General features: G+C 37.2%; 1 protein-coding gene across 16 annotated transcripts in view; it reads right to left on the reverse strand.

The window, feature by feature from the left end:
* Mlip (muscular LMNA interacting protein) overlaps window positions 1-21,143 on the reverse strand; it is a 234,116-nt gene that overhangs the window by 72,257 nt on the left and 140,716 nt on the right. For 7 of the 16 annotated variants that reach the window (XM_057768671.1, XM_057768666.1, XM_057768667.1 and 4 more), the window contains 5 exons: window positions 19,998-20,063; window positions 19,833-19,916; window positions 19,650-19,709; window positions 6,801-6,845; window positions 441-485 (listed from right to left, as the gene is read on the reverse strand). In XM_057768671.1, the coding sequence (XP_057624654.1) occupies window positions 441-485; window positions 6,801-6,845; window positions 19,650-19,709; window positions 19,833-19,916; window positions 19,998-20,063 (300 nt within the window). The remainder of the gene's footprint in view (window positions 1-440; window positions 486-6,800; window positions 6,846-19,649; window positions 19,710-19,832; window positions 19,917-19,997; window positions 20,064-21,143) is intronic. The other 9 variants (XM_057768681.1, XM_057768676.1, XM_057768675.1 and 6 more) reach the window with 3 other exon arrangements.

Consider the following 21,143-nt stretch of genomic DNA (forward strand, 5'->3'; position numbering starts at 1 on the left):
TTTGTTTCCATGGCTACTGTGTCAGCAAGCATTGATTCTATCCTGGAGGAACTGGGTACTGTATGATTGAAGATTCCGGTTGTTCCTTCAGTGTACAAAGGAGTCTGTCTCCTTCATCTCCACACATCCAGAAGCCACCCCACATTATCTGCTTTTATCTCCTCAAACTATTTTTTGATCCCTCTTATCAAGAAGTGATCTCCTCTGTAAATTCAAATTGCATTGTCTTCTAACTCGATTCAATCTTTTGTAAAATCACTGCTCAGAGTTAGTAGGAGTTTGGGTTGAAGAAAGCAGTCATCCTGCGACTTTGGTAAAACATCAGTAAATTTTGTTACACCTGTGAGCAAGCTCATTATCTCTTCAGTTTCTTTAGCTGAAGTTGTCTTGAGAAATAAGAATGTTCAAAGCAGGTAAACAACTTAGAACACGGTACATACCAGTTGACTCTCAGACGCTGTAGAGGATGTTGATAAAAGATTTGCCTGAAAATATAAATATGATGGATATTAGTGAGATTATAGAAAAAGCATGACACCAAGAAATGGTTCTTTTGAACAATGCGGCACACATCCTCTGCATTTTAGCTCACAGAGTAGGCTATGTGCTGTTTTTCTTCTTGTGTTAATAGTACAAGCCCTGCCTCCTGATACCAATGATTCTTCAAGGTTAGGTAATATCGTCTGTTTGCTCAATCCATATTTTATTTAAACATAAAAATATGGTAGATATTTATGTTTACTGACACCAAAATTAAAAACAAGTCATATTTTTCTCAAAACATATTTATATTAAGAGAGTAACGTAACAGAACTCTCTTGAGTAAGGAATGGAAATAACACACTTCCAAAATTTTTAGAGAACCTGTTAATATTATCTTTGTGACTGGTTCCTGCATTTGACTCCTTTTGTCTGGGGATCATATCTTTACAACTCGTTAGTATTTCACATTTTCCTTGATAATATTTTGTACTTCCTAGTGACGTGCCTGGAGGCTAGGGATGATGGGGTGGACCCAGCAGAGGGAAGATAAAAGATGATGCTGAAGGCAGTCTACAGTGAAACTTCATGCAGGCTGAGTGTGGGAGTCATCAACTGTGCTGTCTAGGGTTGTAGTTACAAATAGTATGGTCTCCAAAACCACTGAAGACTATTTTTAAAATTCTTGTCACATACAAAAATATGATTTGGCCGGGCGGTGGTGGCGCACGCCTTTAATCCCAGCACTTGGGAGGCAGAGGCAGGAGGATCTCTGTGAGTTCGAGACCAGCCTGGTCTACAAGAGCTAGTTCCAGGACAGGCTCCAAAATCACAGAGAAACCCTGTCTCGAAAAACCAAAAACCAAAGAAAAAAAACATAAAAAACAAAAAAAAAAAAATATGATTTGGTAGGGATATATATGTGTGTGTGTGTTGATTAATTTGATCAAGGATTTTATAATGTATGCACAGATGAGACATCACACTGTTTTCTATGAATATAATTAAATAATTAAAGATAAATAACATTTCTATAAAAAAGTAGACCACATTTTCAGTAAAGTTACATTTTGAATACCAAAGAAATTCTGTTAGTTATATTTTGGTTGGTTGGTTTTGTTTCGGGGTGTGTTGTTTCTTTGTTTTATAGGGTCTCATTACAACCCAAAGTGGGCTTGACCTCATGACCTTCCTGTTGAAAACGGAAGTACGTGCAACCATTCCTTTCTTACAACTAGGATCCATACAATATAGGAACCAAAACAGTGAAGCCTACCGAGTGAAGCTGTGACTGTCTGAAAGACAAATGACTGTAGAGGGTCCCAGCTACGCTAGCCAGCTTGGGAGAAATCCATTTTACTTTGCAAAGGCACAATACCAAAATCATAAAGTGCCAGCAGGCCCCTTGCTGCTGTCTGGAGCTCCATCCCCTCGGAACCCATAATGGAGAAACTTTAAAATTGCGTCAAATTCTGTCTTCTCATGAATATAAGACATAGGACTTATTCTGTCCTCTCCATCCTAGTGGAGCAGAGCCTGATGGTAAACTTTCACTCCTCCCTCAGCCCTTTTCACCCACTAATAACTGCAGAAGCTCATCGAACTGGAGGAATACGTGAAAGTCATTGGTAGAGTGGCATTTCCCACCTCCATTGTGTACAACTCTTCTGTAACTCATCAACCTCTGGCCTCATCTCTGGAAGCAGATCTGGATCTCGAGCGGGATTTGAGTCTCTTTCCCTTAAAATCTGTGCCTGGTCCTAAGCAGCACCTGAGTCAGTCCAAGCATAGCAACACCTCCAAGCATAGCAACAAGAATATGTAAGCTGCATAAATGAGAGAAGATGACCTTTATTTGAATATCTGTGTATAAAGTGGAAAATATTCTTAGTAAGGCTTGACACATTTTTCAATATATTGTGATATTTAAGGATCAATATTCCTCCACTGTAATGACATTTTCTGTCCCTTGAGCTCATTAAAATGAGATTTTACCTATAAACTATCATATATTGAATAAGGCTGTACCATTTTTATGGAACTTAAAAGTAATTCATAAAATTTGAAAAGTTCATTAAATATGTTACTATCAAATAAATGTTACTCCAAAACCAAGGGTTTCTGACAAATTCATTAGAAGCACAAATATTTCATTTTCTAATATTAAATTTTACTGTGAATGTATGCTGGGGCTTTTTCTTGGTTTTTTATTTTGTTTTTTCCAGAAAGGGTTTTCTATAGCTTTGGATCCTGTCCTGGAACTAGCTCTTGTAGATCAAGCTGGCCTTGAACTCACAGTGATCCACCTGCTTCTACCTCCTGACTGCTGGGATTAAAGGTGTGTGCCACCACTGCCCAGCAGCATGCTGTAATTTTTAAATTATATGAATGAAATAGATTTATGCAGGTGACAGTTCATGAGAATAATAAAGGCAAATGCTGAGGAAGTTTTTCCTCCAAATCTAAGAGACTGAATGAAAATTGAAATTGTGCTTTAAAATAAAATTTAGTAACTCACACAGAGGAAAGCAATTGTCTCAGAATGAAGGCTGGGATGCAGCTCAATGGTGAAGCAGTGGCCTACCATATGCAAGTGCCTGAGTTCAGTTCCAAGCACTAGAAAAAAAGTGGGTGGTACCAGAAATTTAATAATAACAAAACTCACCTCATGGGACTCATGAATGGTTTAAAGAAAGTTTATTTGTTGCTTGCTATTATTGCTGAATTTAGCATCTGTTTAAAAGTTTAATGAAATATTGTTGATAAACTGCTCTATCTGATCATACAAAAGACCTAACACTATATTTTAATATGCTGTGAACCCTATTTTGTGTCTCTTGTGCTTAAGAATATCTCAGCTAAATTACTTTAAAATAGTCTTTAATTGAAGCATACCTTGGGAGAAGCAATGTTAAAAGTTTAATTAATCTAAACGAATGAAAGTGTCATTGATCCATACTGTAAACGAGAGTTAGATATTTAATAAAGACCGAAAGAACATTATTGTCTACTGGCCTCTCTCCTTCCCTCCCTCCATTCCTTTATCTTCTTTCCTTCCTTTTTTTTTCCTCCCCTCTCTCCCTTTCTCCATTCTCCTCCTCTTGTTCTCCACCAATTTTCTTTCTCTTTTTAAGAAGGAGGCACACTAGAATAATTATTCATAAACCCCTTATTATTTAATTAACCTATTATAATCACCCCAGGACAATTGAAAACCCATGCGCATACTAACATGCTGATACAGTAGGAAGTCCCCACTCTGTCTCTTTCAAGGTCATTCAAGTCTCTGGCCATTTCTCCCATCTCTGTAAGAACGTAGATACAGCTGACTTGCTATCTTGGTTACATCTGTGTCCTCTATTGGAGTTTACATCTCAGAAGTGAGGATCTTGCCATTGCAGCCACTCATGGACCCATTGACCCCTCATGGACTTGTACATAGTAGGTGTTCAATAAATATTTGTCAAATCACTGAAGAAAAGTGGGAAAGTGGACAACAGAGTTAGGAAACACTAACTAGGTTTTCCACTACTAACGATCCTTGGGTTATATTTAAAACTAGGGATTTGGTGTGTTGGGTGCTAACTTGCTCAGGATAGCTTCAGTACAACACAGTTCTCTTCTTGGCTTTAATTCTTCCCTTATCCTGCCCGTTCTGTGGTACACAGACTGGTGCCCTGCACGGCCCCTGCTTTTGAACCAAATCTAGAACTCTCCTCAGGTTAATAAAACCTGCAGTCTTGGCACGTATATTTCTGTGAAAATGACTAATTTCACAAATAGAGTGAAGTACTAAACTGTTAGTCTAGAGACTTCTCATAGTTCCTCTCACAGGACATGGGAAAATTAAAATGAGAAATTAATAACTTAAAAATATTCAATTTGTACTTAGATAAAATATCATGTGTTTTATCCATTACACTAGAATTTCAAAAATGAATTATGCCCTCGTTAATTTTTTAAAAGTCAGAATATATTGTATTTAAGACAGATAGTTGACATAAGAGGACAGCCTAGAGATAAACAGAACTTCCGGCCGAAAATCATTATTTTCTTCTCAAAGTAAACATATCAACTGTCTCTTAGTAATCACAGTAGCCATAGCTGTGTGTTGGTAAGTGTGAGTTATCTATAAGTTGACACCAAACACCTGGTTATATCTGGCATTATAAGATGTCCTCTTCCAAAAGATATATCTTTCTAAGACACGGACATATTTGAGATGCCACACACAATTTAAATGTTATGTTGTAAGAGAAAGTCAAAAGCAGATCTTCTTGCTCAAAAAACAAACTTTAATTAAGGTCAATAATCTTAGCAGAATCAAAGTTATATTTGTTCTAATCTAATCCTGAATTTGCTCAATGATTCATAGTTAACTTAAAATGACTCAACTGTTCTCATAAGCTATGGGGATGGAAAAACAACCTCCTTTGATAAGGTTTAAAAATAAAGAACCTTCTAAGAGCCTGGGTAAAATAGTCATTGTGAAAACCTTAAGACCCCGGGCCTTACCCGTACCTTCACCAGGCATGGTGAGCCCCTTAAAACCTCAGTACTCGGGTGACAGGGACTAGTGATCCTAGACTCATCCAGCTACTTACTTTAGCTAAAGTGTCAAACTCCCAGTTCAAGTAAGTGGGAGTCCCTGCTTTGGTAAATAAAATGGAAAGTGATTGAGAAAACTCATGATGTCAGCCTCTGGTCTCCATATCCGCACAAGTGCAGGTAATATAGGCACATACACATGCAAAAAAAAAAAATACAAGTTAAGACACACACACATTTCTAAAGAGTGCTTTTTCTTTTTGCCCAGTAAAGCATCAAGGCGTCCAAATCATGAGGCTTCTAGTCTTCAAACAGCAGATAGGTGCATAGGTGCAAGAGAAGGGAGGAGGTGTGGATAAATGCAAAAATGAAGAACAAAGAAAGAGAGGGCCTATGATGTATTAATAACTCCAGTGCGTTGAGACTGCTTTAAGAGTTTTTCACATAAGGACTATCTAAACCATAAATTCATCATATGAGAAAGCTACCATCACCCCCTATCTTATGGGTGAAAATGAAGGCATCGTAAAACGAAGTAAGTGACCCAAGAAGCAGCAGTTCCCACTAGGGTCTAGCCTACCAATGTCTCCAGTCTTTCAGCCATTCCTCCAAAGAACTTCCAATAGTAATGGAAACTGACAGAAAGCGCTTCCAGGAAATGCTCTGAACCATGTTCCTGACACATCCCATAACCATCATTTCATGAGTATGATAAAATTTAATAATCCCCTGGGCTTATTGTTTGCCTTAGAGAGATCCAAATGAAGGCAGAAAGGTGTGAAGCGTGGTGATAGCATGGCACACAACACACATTTAATAGCTATTTGTCCTTGATAATGATGAAAACACAGATTAGAACAAAAGCAGTGTGTCCTGGAGAAGGAGTAGTTTAATGGGCTATTTCGGATTAAATGTTCAATACTTACTGGGAAACTGTCTCGCTTATACTAGAATGTTTGTGCAGAAGCAGATGCGGGCCACAGTTACGACATGATTGAGAGACGTGGGTAAGGCTCTGTGCGCATCGAGTGCTGAGCATGTGAATACACACCTACATATTTGTTGGTGTAGTGTTCTTATTTAAGATTTATTTATATATTGTTTGGCTGCATGTATGTGCCCCACATGAGTGCTTGTTGCCTGACAGAGGCCAAAATTTTAAAAAAACAGCCATTCCTTTGGACCTGGGGTCACAGCCGGTTGTGACTTACCATGTGGGTGCTGGAAAACACACCTGGGTCCTCTGCAAGAGAAGCCAGAGCTCTCATTCCCTAAGAAATTTCATCTCTCCAGCTCTCTGATTTAGTTTTTCTCATAAATAGACACTGAATTACTTGATAATTTAAACACAGAAGAACAACAAACTAATCATTCATTTAATCTGGTGATTCCTTTGAATACGGACTAACCTCAATGTGTCAAGCACATGGGTAAACTATTTCTTAAGCTCAAGAAGTACTTACAAAAATAAATGTCATCTAAGCTTTAGAAACTGGAGGTACAAAAGGCAGGTGGTACAGTTCTGGTTTGTGTAGCTTAAGCAGATTAAACAAGAATTCATTTAAGAAGGAATTTGGTTGATAAGGTTACTTGATGCTGTACACCTGACACAATCCAATTTCCTATGTGTAGACCAATCATCGCATCTTATCCCTTCCCATTTATGAAAAAATCAATAAATTCCATTATAATGACTATAGAGCTGACTTCCCTTTAAAATATGAGCAGGCCTCCATTGAAAAAGTAGCAAGCATAGTAAGAAAGATACTTACATATTTGGTTTCTCGACCAGCTGCTCTTGGGTGAGTTGAAGGAGTCTGCATGAAAATAAAAATAATTAAGTATCTCCATAATTAGTGAATAATGAAGTGGTCAAAATTTAAGAAGATGCATCTTTTTCTCTACTGAGACTTTCTAACCATGAATCATAAAGATCTATTCAAAATTCCATTTATCTTTGAAACTTACTTCATTAAATTAATAGCCCTTCATTATTCTCTTAACAGAAACCATTTGTCAAAACTCTGTCAATTTCCTCATATTTATTGATAATGTTAACCATGAGTCCTATAGTTAGTTCCTCATCACATTTCTTCTATAATTTTTTGGCTGTCACAGAAGTCACTAAAAATTTCAGTTCTGCCTGTTCTTTGAGCCCCTTACACTCAAAGACATTCATTCCATTTCATTCATTTACTTTGAAGACCAAACCCAACTTTACTTCCAAGAATAACATGAAAGCTCTTGGAAATTACAGCTTCAAATGCCCCTTCCTCAAAACTTTACCTCTTCATACCTTCATGTCTAATATGTCTAATACCTCTGCTATCAGTTATGCTATAGTGAGATTTCTCAATTATTTACCCTCACTAATTGTATTCTAGTTCTAACACCTCCTAGCTTACATCTATTTTATAGTCTTATGTTTAATATTTCCATTTCCCTGCATCCCTCTCTTTATGTGACAAATGACTTGTAACACAGGAATAGAAGCCCTACCTGGTCACTCTGATTCACTTACCTCCACACTTGTATTTGAAACATAAAATGATTCTTGTGGAAACTCTCAACCAGAACTTGATTTCATGTTAAATAAAGACCCATCAATGTCACCTGTGCCCACTCCATATGTGTTGGTGATCCCCCAATATTTGTTCTTTTAGGTCTACTTTCTGAGGTTAGAACAAGGTTTTCCAGGAACAGGTTTGAGCCTGAAGAGGCTAGGTGGCAGTACTAAAGGAATGAGAAACCTAGGAACTGATCTCTGTGTATCCCTCACATCGGTCAGTTAAGAAAGGTAGATAAGAAAGCAGAGAAATAATAATTAAGAGAAGGAACTGGAAGAATAGGGTGCTCATTTAAGATATTAAATTTACTCCACTGAAAGGTGTGTGTTGTGAAATAAGAACATCATTCAGGAAATTCTTTATTTTCTCAGCCTCAGCATTACTATCCTACATTTGAACTTGTGTCTTCTATTTTCTGTCCTATTACAGTGCAAGCCATTCCCTCTTACTTATCAGTGAATAATGTCTGACTGTCTTAGACAAAATGCAATGCACTGGGGAGCTTGTAAACAACAGGTATTTCTTAGTTCTAGAGGGTGAACAGGTTTAAGTCAGCTCATTGAGTAGTGAGGTCCTGTTTTCTCACTCAGATTGAAAATTCTTGTTTCCTCCCATGGAAAAGGGGTAAGAAACTTTTCTCTGGTCTTTTTCATAATCCTGCCAATTAAGACTTAATCCCCATGATTTAAAAACATTTTAAAAGCCCTACATTACAATACCACATCAGTGATTACTTTTACTTATTAACTCTGGAGGAGGGAGTTAGACCATAACACACTCCTTTTTGAATCAAGATCTGATTCTAGATGGATTTTTTCCCTGCAGCATCTCTATCCTTTTGTATAACCAGTACATCACATTCATCTAACACAAGCACAGCATAACACTAGCACAACAGCATGATTTTTGCCATTCCAAGCCTCAAAAACAAACAAATGTTTTTCTTTATCCCATTTCTTTATTCTTTTCTTTATTCTTTTTATTTATTCTTTTCAAAATTTCTTTATTCTTTTCAAAATGATGGCAGGTATTATTTTATTCTCTAGTTTTTGACTATTGGAATTTGGATATTTTATTTCTGTTGTCTTACAATTTGTTTGCAACATCAGGGATCAGGCAAGCAAAGGAGCAGAGTTAGGAAGTAAACTGTGTCACCATGCTCCTTTGTGCTGGTTGCAGAAGAGGAAGCAGCTTATTACATGGTCACACAGCCTAACAGCTTTTTTCCCCTGCTGAGTGCTTTCTCAGTGATGACAACCAGAACAATGACTAGAAAAGAGCTGGAAAATCAGAGGTGCAGGGGAGCAGGATGAGGCTCAGGGTCCCCCCTGTGCAGAGCATTTGGATGGGGAGCATCTGCATTCCTCTTACTCCGAAAATAAAGAGGAAACCTTGACAACATTGACAAATCCTAGTACTGGGAGCTACTATTGCTATTCTAAGTATCAGACACACCTAAAAAAAAAAAACGTATCTACAGAATTAAGGGGAGAAGTTTAAGAACTCTAGATAAAAGGCCAGAAATAGCAACAGTAGAGATACATAAAATGAAAGGCAATTCTAGACATCTACAGGAAAATTAGTGATGTCATATACAGAGTCAATATTCAAAGTGTTGACAGAGCCAAGTTAAAAATGGTCACTCTCTAGAAGTTACGAATCTCATGATGCCAAAATACTTTATAAGTATGAGAAAGAAAATCTAGGTAGACAGAGATCAAAGAAAAGACCCATCATCCTATATTTAGTGCAACTATAATTATAATTACAATATTGATTTGTGGGGGGTGTTTATCATGCACATGGAAGTCAAAGGACAACTTGCAGGAGCCAGTTCTCTCCTTCTGTCATATGAGCCCAGCAGGTAGATCTCAGGCTATGGGCCTTGGGGGACAATGTCTTTACTCACTGAACCATTTTATCAACCCAGGAACTATGCTCAAAGAACAAAATGAAGATGTTTTTAATCATAGATGAAGTTCACAAAATATGGACAAATAGATTAGGTTGAAACAAGTTTCAACACAATTATAAAAAAACAATAAAGATGAGAATTTAAATGTATGAAAATGAAAAATATCAATAAAGAAATTAAAAAGTATATACATAAAATTTCAGACACAATTACAAAATCTATGAAAAAATAGTATGAATTTGCATATTTGGCTTGATTAAAAACAAGTAACAAGTAAAAAATACTGTGTTATATAATGTTGAAAAAGGCATTTATGAGCTTTACATAAACCCAAAATCACTCTCCTCAATGTGTGCGTCCAACCACAAAAGTAAGAAAATGTAATACGAATTTTCAAACTAAAATTTTCAATTTTAAATGAATAAATTTTTAGTTACCAAAATAAAAATAGAAATTGGTCAAAATACCATAAAGACAAAAGCTTTAAGTTGAAAATATTAATTACTAGTAACAGAAGTCAGTAGTGATACAACAAATATTACAATAATTGTATGTGGCTTAAATTCCCAAATAAACAGACTCATGCATGGAATAGAAAGCAATATATGAAAATGCAAGAGCCTGAAGAAAATTAGGTAAAGGTATAAAAAAGATGAAAGATAAAATATATATATGTGAATACACATTTTAAAAACTTATAAATACAAGGTTACTTTATTTCATAAGAAAATCTTTATGTTCAAAAATGATTACATTCTAACAAAGTCATAAAATTTTATTTTGAGAATAATTTGCCAATAATTCATCAGCAATATAGTTTCAAAATATATAAATCAAATCTTATAAAATATCTTCTAGACTTATTTTTCCTGCCTTTTGATCTATTAAACAATCCTAGTCTATTAAACACTTACTTTTTTCCTGCCTTTTGGTCTATCAAATAATCTTAGTCTACTAGAGACTCTGACAGCTTTCATAACAGCACACTTTTCTGATTCTCCTCATTTTTTTATAGATTTTTATTGAGCTCTTCATTTTTTCTGCTCCCCTCCCTGCCTCTCCCCTCCTATCAACCCTCTCCCATGGTCTCCATGCTCCCAATTTCCTCAGGAGATCTGCTCTTTTTCTACAATTCATGTAGATTAGATCTATATATGTCGCTCTTAGGGTCCTCATTGTTGTCTAGGTTCTCTAGGATTGTGATTTGTGGGCTTGTTTAAAAACCACTAATGAGTGAGTACATATGATAATTGCTTTTCTGTGTCTGGGTTACCTCACTCAAAATGATTTTTTTTAGCTCCATCCATTTGCCTGAAAAATTCAAGACTTTTTTTTTTTTCTGGTGTGTAGTACTCAATTGTGTAAATGTACCACATTTTCCTTATCCATTCTTCAGTTGAGGGGCATTTAGGTTGTTTCCAGGTTATGGCTATGACAAACAATGCTGCTATGAACATTGTTAAACACATGTCCTTGTAGCACGATTAAGCATCCTTTGGATATATACCCAAAAGTGGTATTACTGGGTCTTGAGAAAGGTTGTTGCCTAATTTTCTGAGAAATCGCCACACTGACATCCAAAGGGGCCGTACCAGCTTGCATTCCCACCAGCAATGCAGAAGTGTTCCCTTTACCCAACATCCTCTCCAGCATATGTTGTCATCAGTGTTTTTGATCTTGGCCATTCTTACAGGTATAAGATGGAATCTCAGAGTTGTTTTGATTTGCATTTCTCTGATGACTAATGATCTTGAACATTTCCTTAAGTGTCTTTCAGTCATTTTAGATTCGTGTGTTGAAAGTTCTCTGTTTAGGTCTGTACCACATTTTTTATTGGATTATTTGTTCTTTTGATGACCAATTTCTTGAGTTCTTTGTATATTTTGGAGATCAGACCTCTGTCTGATGTGAGGTTAGTGAAGATATTTTCCCATTCTTTAGGCTGCCATTTTGTCTTGTTGACCTTTGCTTTACAGAAGCTTTTCAGTTTCAAGAGGTCCCATTTGTTAATTGTTTCTCTCACTGTCTGTGCTGCTGGGATTACATTTAGGAAGTAATCTCCTGTGCCAATGCATTCAATGTACTTCCTACTTTCTCTTCTATGAGGTTCAGTGGAGATAGCTTTATGTTGACGTCTTTGACACATTTGGATCTGATTTTTGTGCATGGTGATAGACATGGATCTAATTTCATTCTTCTACATGTTGATATCCAGTTATGCCAGCACTATTTGTTAAATATGATTTCTTTTTTCCATTTGAGATTCTTTGCTTCTTTGTCAAAAATCAGGTGTTCCAAAATGTGTGTATTAATATCCGAGTCTTCAATTCAGTTCCATTAATCCTCCTGTCTGTTTTTATGCCAATACCAGGCTGTTTTCAGTACTGTAGCTCTGTAGTAAAGTTTGAAGTCAGGGATTGTGATGCCTCCAAAGTTCTTTTATTATACAGGATTGTTTTGGCTATCATGGGTTTATGGTTTTCCAGATGAAGTTGAGTACCATTCTTTTGAGGTCTCTGAAGAATTTTGCTGGGATTTTGATGGGCATTGTATTGAATCTGTAGATTGCCTTTGATAGGATTGCCATTTTTATTATGTTGATTCTACCTACCCAGGAACATGGTAGATCTTTCCACTTTCTGGTGTCTTCTTCAATTTCTCTCTTCAAAGATTTAAAGTTCTTGTCATACAAGTCTTTCACTTGTTTGGCTAGAATTACTCTGAGATATTTTATGCTATTTGTGGCTATTGGGAAGGGTAATGTTTCTCTGAATTCTTTCTCAGCCATTTTATCATCTGAGTACAGGAGAGCTACTGGTTTTTTTTTTTTTAGTTAATCTTGTATCCTGCTACATTGCTGAAAGTGTTTATGAGTTGTAGAAGTTCCTTGGTATAATTTTTAGGGTCGCTTATGTAAACTATCATATCATCAGCAAATAGTGAGAGTTTGACTTCTTCTTTTCCAATTTGTATCTTCTTGATCTCATTTTGTTGTCTTATTGCTCTAGCTAAAACCTCAAGAACTATATTGAATAATTATGGAGAGAGTGGACAATTTTGTCTTGTTCCTGATTTCAGTGGGATCGCTGGGTGTTTCTCTCCATTTAGTTTGATGTTGGATGTTGGCTTGCTGTATATTGTTTTTATTATGTTTAGGTATGGTCATTGTATCTCTGCTCTCTCTATCTTTTTATCTTGAAGGGATGTTGTATTTTATCTAAAGCTTTTTTGGCATCTAATGAGATGATCATGTGGTTTTTGTATTTCAGTTTGTTTATATGTGGATTACATTGACAGATTTTCATATGTTGAACCATACCTGTATCTCTGTGATGAAGCCAACTTGATCATGGTGGATGATGGTTCTGATGTTTTCTTGGATTAGATTTGCCAGTATTTTATTTAGTATTATTGCATCAATGTTCATGAGTGAGATTGGTCTGCAATTCTCTTTCTTAGTAATGTCTTTCTGTGGTTTGGGTATCACGGTAATTGTAGCCTCATAAAAAGAGTTTGGCAATGCTCCTTCTGTTTCTATTGTGTGGATAATCTGAGGAGTATTGATATTAGTTCTTCTTTGAAAATCTTGTAGGATTATGAGCTGAAACCATCTGGTTTGGGGCTTTTTTTTTTGGTAGGGAGACTTTTGATGATTGTTTCTATTTCTTCATCAGTTATAGGTCTGTTTAATTTGCTTATCTGATCTTGATTTAATTTTGGTAAGTGATATTTATCCAGAAAGTTTTCCATATCCTTTAACTTTTCCAGTTTTGTGGAGTACAGGTTTTTGAAATATGACCTGATGATTCTCTGTATTTCTTCCATGTCGATTGTAATGTCCCTTTTTTCATTTCTGATTTTGTTAATTTGGATATTCTCTCTCTGCTTTGTGGTTAGTTTAGATAAAGGTTTGTCTATTTTGTTGATTTTCTCAAAGAACCAACTCTTTGTCTCATTGATTCTTTGTATTGTTTTCTTTGTTTCTATTTTGTTGATTTCAGCTCTCAATTTGATTATTTTGTACTGTCTAGTTCTCTTGAGTGAGTTTGCTTTTTTTCGTTCTAAGGTTTTCAAATGTTCTGTTAATTCACTAGTGTGGGATCTCCCCAGCTTCTTTATGTAGGCATTTAGTGCTATGAACTTTCCTCTTAACGCTGCTTTCATTGTGTCCCATAAATTTAGGTATGTTGTGTGGTCATTTTCATTGAATTTTAGGAAGTCTTTAATTTCTCTTTATTTTTTTCTTGACCCATTGATGATTTAGGTGAACATTATTTAATTTCCATGTGTTTGTAGGCTTTCTGGAATTAGTATTGTTGTTGACTTCTAGTTTTAAACCATGGTTATCTGCTAAGATACATGGGGTTATTCCAATTTTTTTTGTCTTTGTTGAGGTTTGTTTTGTTACTGAGTATGTGTTCAATTTTTGAGAAGGTTCTATGAGGTGGTGAGAAAAAGGTATATTCTTTTTGTGTGGATGGAATAGTCTATAGATGTCTGTTAAGTCCATTTAAGTCATAACATCTGTTAGTTCCCTTAGTTCTCTCTTTATTTTTTGCCTGACTGACCTGTCCATTGGTGAGAGGAGAGTGTTAAAGTCTTCCACTATTAGTGTGTGGGGTTTAATGTATTATTTAAGCTTTAGAAGTATTTCTTTTACATATGAGGGTGCCCTTGTATTTGGGGCATAGATGTTCGGTATTGAGATTTCCTCTTGATGGATTTTTCCTGTGAATAATATGAAATGTCCTTCTTTGTCTCTTTTGATAATTTTAGTTTGAAATCTATTTCATTAGATATTAAAATAGCTATACCTGCTTGCTTCTTAGGTCCATTTGATTGGAATATTTTTCCCAATGCTTTACTCTGAGATGATGTCTGTCTTTGAGGTTGAGGTGTGTTTCTTGTATGCAGAAGAAGGATGGATTCTGTTTTTGTATCCAATCTGTTAGCCTGTGCCTTTTTATAGGTGAGTTGAGTCCATTTATATTAAGGGATATTAATGACAAGTTATTGCTATCTTCTGTTAATTTAGTTTCCATTATTAGTGATGTTAATTTGCATGTTTTTCCCTTCTTTGGGATTTGCTGCTATGAGGCCATCAATTGTCAGTGTTTTTGTTGATGTAGCCAACTTCCTTAGGTTGGAGTTTTCCTTCTAGTATTTTGTGTAGGGCTGGGTTTTTGGCCAGGTGTTGCTTAAATCTAGTTTTGTCATGGAATATCTTCTTTTGTCCTTCTATGGTGATTGAAAGTTTTCCTGGGTATAGTAATCTAGGTTGGCATCCATGGTCTCTTAATGTCTGCATAATCCTTACCACAACTTTCTGGTTTTTCATTGTCTCCAATGAAAAGTCAGGTGTAATTTTGATAGGTCTGCATTTATATGTTACTTGGCGTTTTGCCTATGCAGCTCTTAATATTCTTTCTTTATTCTGTATGTTTAGTGTTTTGATTATTATGTGGTGAGGGGACTTTTTTTTTTGATCCAGTCTGTTTGGTGTTCTGCAAACTTCTTAGATCTTCATAGGCATATCTTTCATCAGGTTGGGAAAGTTTTCTTCTATGATTTTTTGTTAAATATATTTTCTGTGCTTTTGAATTGAATTTGTCCTTCTTCTATACCTATTATTCTTAGGTTTGGCATTTTCATGGTGCCCCATATTTCATGGAGATTTTAGGTTAAGTGTTTGTTAGATTTAATGTTTTCTTTGACTGATGAGTCTATTTCCTCTAGTGTATCTTCAGTGCTTGAGATTTTCTCTTCCAGCTCTTTTATCAGCTGTATATGTTTGCGTTTGTTGTTCTTGATCATTTTTTATAATTCCTTCAGCTTGTGTTTTCTTTATTGTCTCTCTTTCAGTTTTCATGTTTTGAATAGTTTCTTTCATATGTTTGATTGCTTTTTGTTGGTTTTTCTATAAGAGATTTACTGATGTCTTCCAATTTTTTGTCTGTCTTTTCTTCCATTTCTTTGAGGAAATTTCTCATTTCCTCATTAAAAGTTTCAAACATTCTTCTGAAGTTATTTTTAGATCATTTTCTTCTGCTTCATCTGTATTTAGTGGTTCAACTCTTGCTGTTATAGGGTCTTTAGGTTTTACTGATGTTCTTTGTGGTGTTAGAGGGTCTTTAGGTTTTACTGATGTTCTTTGTGGTGTTGTGTGTGTTCTTACCTTTTCTACTCATCTTTTCCTCTAATAGGTGTGGTTGGTGATGTCTGTGATTCTGTTGATTAATCTTCTAGGTGCCAGTGAATCCAAGGCTCAGATGGTTGTTCCTCATGGCACAGTCAGTGCCATGGTTCTAGTTTCCACGTTGGTCACTCTGTGTTCCTGGAGGTCGCTCAGTGCCCCTGGGCTTTGCTCCACTCTCTTAGAGTTTGCTGTCTCACGCCTCTCTTGTTGGTTCATCCTTGGTTTTTTTTTATTGTTTATTTATTTATTAAAGATTTCTGCTTCCTCCCCGCCACCACCTCCCATTTCCCTCCCCCTCCCCCATCAAGTCCCCCTCCCTTATCATCCCTAAGAGTAATCCGGGTTCCCTGCCCTGTGGGAAGTCCAAGGACCACCCACCTCCATCCAGGTCTAGTAAGGTGAGCATCCAAACTGCCTAGGCTCCCACAAAGCCAGTACGTGCAGTAGGATCAAAAACCCATTGCCATTGTTCTTGAGTTCTCAGTAGTCCTCATTGTCCATTATGTTCAGCAAGTCTGGTTTTATCCTATGCTTTTTCAGACCCAGGCCAGCTGGCCTTGGTGAGTTCCTGATAGAACATCCCCATTGTCTCAGTGTGTGGGTGCACCCCTCGCGGTCCTAAGTTCCTTGCTCATGCTCTGTCTCCTGCTCATGATTTGGACCTTGAGATTTCAGTCCAGTGCTCCAATGTGGGTCTTTGTCTCTGTCTCCTTTCATCGCCTAAATGTTTTTCTTTGGGTTCACTTTCTTAATTAGCTTCTCTAGGACCACGCATAATAGGCTCAACATCCCCTATTCATGGCTAGAAACCAAATATAAGTGAGTACATCCCATGTTCCTCTTTTTGGGTCTGGCTCACCTCACTCAGGATAGTGTTTTCTATTTCCATCCATTTGCCTGCAAAATTCAGGAAGTCATTGTTTTTTACTGCTGAGTAGTACTCTAATATGTATATATTCCATACTTTCTTCATCCATTCTTCCATTGAAGGGCATCTAGGCTGTTTCCAGGTTCTGACTATTACAAACAGAAGAAGTTCGAATGGCCAAAAGACATTTAAGGTCATGCTCAACTTCCCTAGCGATCAGGGAAATGCAAATCAAGACAACTTTAAGATACCATCTTACACCTGTCAGAATGGCTAAAATAAAAAACACAAATGATAGCCTTTGCTGGAGAGGTTGTGGAGAAAGGGGTACACTCATCCATTGCTGGTGGGAATGCAAACTTGTGCAACCACTTTGGAAAACAGTATGGCGGTTTCTCAGGAATTTCGGGATCCACCTACCCCTGGACCCAGCAATACCACTCTTGGGAATATACCCAAGAAATGCCCTATCATGCAACAAAAGTATATGCTCAACTATGTTCATAGCAGCATTGTTTGTAATAGCCAGAACCTGGAATCATCCTTGTTTTTGTAAAGGTCCCTGGTCTGGATTCATTCCTGCAGAGGTCCTTGGCTTGGGGTTGGTCCTGTAAAGGACTCTGGCTCTAAACTACTCCCTCAGAGTTACCAGGCTTGACTGTGCCCAGACCCACAGAGGACCTGGCTCAGGCTTACTCCTTCAGAGGTCCCAGACTCGTGCTCGGAACCAGAGAGGTTTCTGGTTCCCGCCAATTCCCTTTGACTTCCCAAATGCCTGCACCCACAGAGGTCCTGCCTCGGGTCTACTCATCTGAAGTCCCAGACTCACACCTCGGCTGGCAGAGATCTCTGGATTCTGCCTAATCCCTCAGAGGTCCCAGATTCACACCCAGACCTGAAGAGGTCCTGGATCAGGCCTAGTTCCTTGAAGGTCCTAGACTCATGCCCAGACCCACAGGGGTCCTAGCTTAGGTCTACTCCCTTGAAGGTTCCAGATTCACGTCCAGACCCACAGCTGACTCTGGCTCTGGCTCACTCACTCAATAGTTACTCCCCTGTGGAGTTTTCTGTCTTAGCTCTGCTCTAGCCCAGGTTCCTGGTTCAATCCTGGTCTGCTAATGTCTCTGTACTGGATCTGCTCTTATTCCGTGGAGCTCACTTTCTCAGGCCCACTCTAACCTAAGTAGCTGGTTCAGTCTTGCTCCTGTTTTGCTTACTGCCTCAGGCCTTCTCTGGCCTAGGTTGCTGGCCTGGTCCCATTTCTGCCAATGACCCTGGTCTGAATCTGCTCCTGTTCTCATGGAGTTCACTGTCCGAGGCCTGCTCTGGCCCAGGTCACTGGTTCAGTCCCACTCCTGTGGAATTCTGATTCTCCTCTTAACAGAACCTTTTCACTATGTTTGACTGGCTCTATCTCTACCAGTTTGAAATGTGTGTTCCTCGAAATTCTTTACAGGCTCACAGTATGTGTGGCCATCTCTTCCACTAGCTGCAGACTCAATGACTTCAAACAATTCAAAATCAAACACTATCTAAGTTACCACTCTGTCTGCCACTATACTTTATCTATTTCACTGTCATCTGCCCTGGGTAGTGATGCAGGGCTCCTTTATGGCTCCTTTCCTTTATTGCTCATTTCTGAATTGTTATCAAGCCCCAAACACATTTGCTTATTTATGGTTCCTTTGAACCCACCTTTCCAGTTTGCCATCAGTAACTGTACTCCTGACCTCCTCAGAAGACTCTTTCCACAGCCAGAATGATCATTTTCATGTCCTTCCATTTTTCTCGAGACCCAAATGTCATATCATGACAAACATATTCTCTAATTTTATACTGTGCATCACTAAACTTCAAATACATTGTCTTTTTCAACATCTTCGCAGAAACAAGTCATGTTGCCTCAGGAAATTCATACATTACCATGCCTTTGCCTGGAGATAATATCACTGATCTTTCTAACCCCGTTCCACATGCAGATCTCAGTAAAATTCCATCTCTTCTACAACTGTAGTGAGCTCCTTAGAATTTCCACTTGACTTTTCTTTTGGCACATAATAAATACTTGAAGAAAAGGAAACTTCCAATGCTACACACACACACACACACACACACACCTAATAGCAAAAATTATTTCCAAAATATCCAACAAGGAGTGGTGTCCAGGTTACTTATGAAATTCTAATATCATAACAGCAAAGACAATAAGTAATTCCATTAGTTATTCATGATATTTTCTATAATGTTTCAAGTAAAAGTTAGGACCACTCTTTTAAGTCATGAATATTTATACACTCAAAACTTGCTTCAAATACACAATGTTCCATGGTACACAGTTCATGCAGAAAGCATTTGTACTCGTTGAAAGAAAGAAACAAAGCTGAAAGTGATAAGAGAAATATTGGTACCCATAAAAGACAAACAAAATGAATTTTGAAATTGGGATGAGAAGAGCTATATTACGCATTGGAAGGCAATAAAAATAAGGAACCATATACTTAGTCCTAGCAAATGAAGATCACTACATTATGAGAAGGAAACAAATACACAGAACTACTCTGACAGACCAGTGCCTCCAAAGTTCTGCTTCTTTAAGTCACAGAACATGGAAATCAATTCAATTGCTAATAAGGAAAAAAAACTGAAAAACTATCACCCATATGAAAGCTAATAAAATGTTACTTTGGTCAACTTCACATCCCAATTCTACACTTTTAAGTGTATGTAAATTACATTAATACTGAAGCTATAGTCCAAGATCAGCATAAGCTACAAACTTGACATGTAAATCCACAAAATGCCAACTTTCAGCATCCTGGAATATTGGTATTCACAAAATCTGAAATTGATCCGCAGCTAAAGATAACTTTATGTGGCAATTCTGTACAGATTGATATATTGTTCACTCATGTAAACAAACAGAAGTAAAAGTCAGTGTTATACTTTACTGTGTGTAGTCTGGTTACTAACTAGTGTGTTGGTTTCTCAACTCACAACTGAGCCTTGAATGGCAGTTTGAAATCATTTATTCAGGAAATTGAATGGCACAGCAAAATGTAATAAATACATACATACTTTGATTGTTTCGGAACCCAACATTTTCTGTGAGAGCCGTGAAGGAGAGTCAGAAGAATGCTGGAAAAGAAAAGAAGAAAAGGAAAGGAAAGAACAAGCCTATGAGGCATCATGGCAAGACAGAAGGAAATGAAGAAAAGCAAAGCAAAGGTTTGAATAGCACATTCTACTCTACAGCATTACCATAGACAAGGAGTCCTTCAAGACCTTATCAATGGTAGCACAGAGCTCTTCAGTTTGCTGCCTGAGCTGTGCAGGGAAATACAACTGGAAGAATTGAAACCAGGAACGGGGTTAGCATTGAGTTTGGGCATTGCACGCCAAAGCAGGGCAAGCTGAAGTCATTACCTCCACTGGAAGGTCTAACACGCTGGCCTTGGAGTTGCTTTCAGTCCTGGCTGGTTCATCTAGTGCCTAGTGATAAATGAAACAGTTCTCATATGAAGTTTCTCATTGAATACAATGTAGTGGTGATGTCCTCACAAAGAAGCCCTGTATATAAGTTTTATCATTTCTAAGGAAAAAACTAGTAAAATCATTTGGTAAACTATTCTTGAACATGAATATACATTTTACATCATCCAGTTTCTCCCCTGAAATCAGTGTCTCTAATATAAGGTGTAGTAATCATAAAGACTAGAGGCTGTTTTATTTTTCTTTTACATCTGTTCTATATTTTCTATTTTGCTTTTACTCAATTTCTAAATTTTAACTGATTGAATGTGGTTTCTTTCTTATTCATCTTAACAACAGCTTGAATCCATATAAGTTAATTGCAACATCTGCAAAGCCTTTTTGCTATGAATTTATGTTTTCCTTTTGAATATGGATGGCATTATTCTGTATCTTTGAATGCCTAAAAATTATGAGCTAGCAGCAATGTTATATGTAAAAGGGACTCACAATTCTGCTTTGATTCCATAAATACTATTTTCGTTTTTAATGTTTTTTAAATGTTTTAACATTGTATTTGTTTATTTAGTGTATGCCATGATGCATATGTGGCAGTCGGGGACTAATTCTCTTCTACCGTGGGTGTTCCAATGAGAGCTAACTCTCACACAAGGTGATGATGGTCTTGGTAGCAGCCAGTTTTGCTTCCTGAGTCATCTATTAGACATTCCTTTAGTCGGTGGCTTTAAACTCTGTCTCCCTGATACTGAGTAGCAGCCAAAGCCTCTACTTAGCTACTGTGTACTATGACCCAGAGTTTATGGAACAGCTCTTGGGGCTCTCCTTTGTAAAGGCTTCCAGTATCGCCCTCTCCCCTTGAATTCCAGTTTCTGTGTGACTTCATGTGTTTTTCTCTGATTTTTGTTATCAACCAGGTTTTAGATTTTGCTAAGTTTAAACTATTTCATAGTGAGTAAATAGTGGTCAGACTTGAAAGAAAATAAGTAAAAACCTAGAAGCTAACCAAAAATAATTTTCTTCTACTGAGTATTGACTCAACTGTAATTCCTACCTACTATTCTAGTATCTTCACACCATCCT

The sequence above is a fragment of the Chionomys nivalis genome, chromosome 4, assembly GCF_950005125.1.
Source record: "Chionomys nivalis chromosome 4, mChiNiv1.1, whole genome shotgun sequence".
In the NCBI taxonomy this organism is placed as follows: Eukaryota; Metazoa; Chordata; class Mammalia; order Rodentia; family Cricetidae; genus Chionomys; species Chionomys nivalis.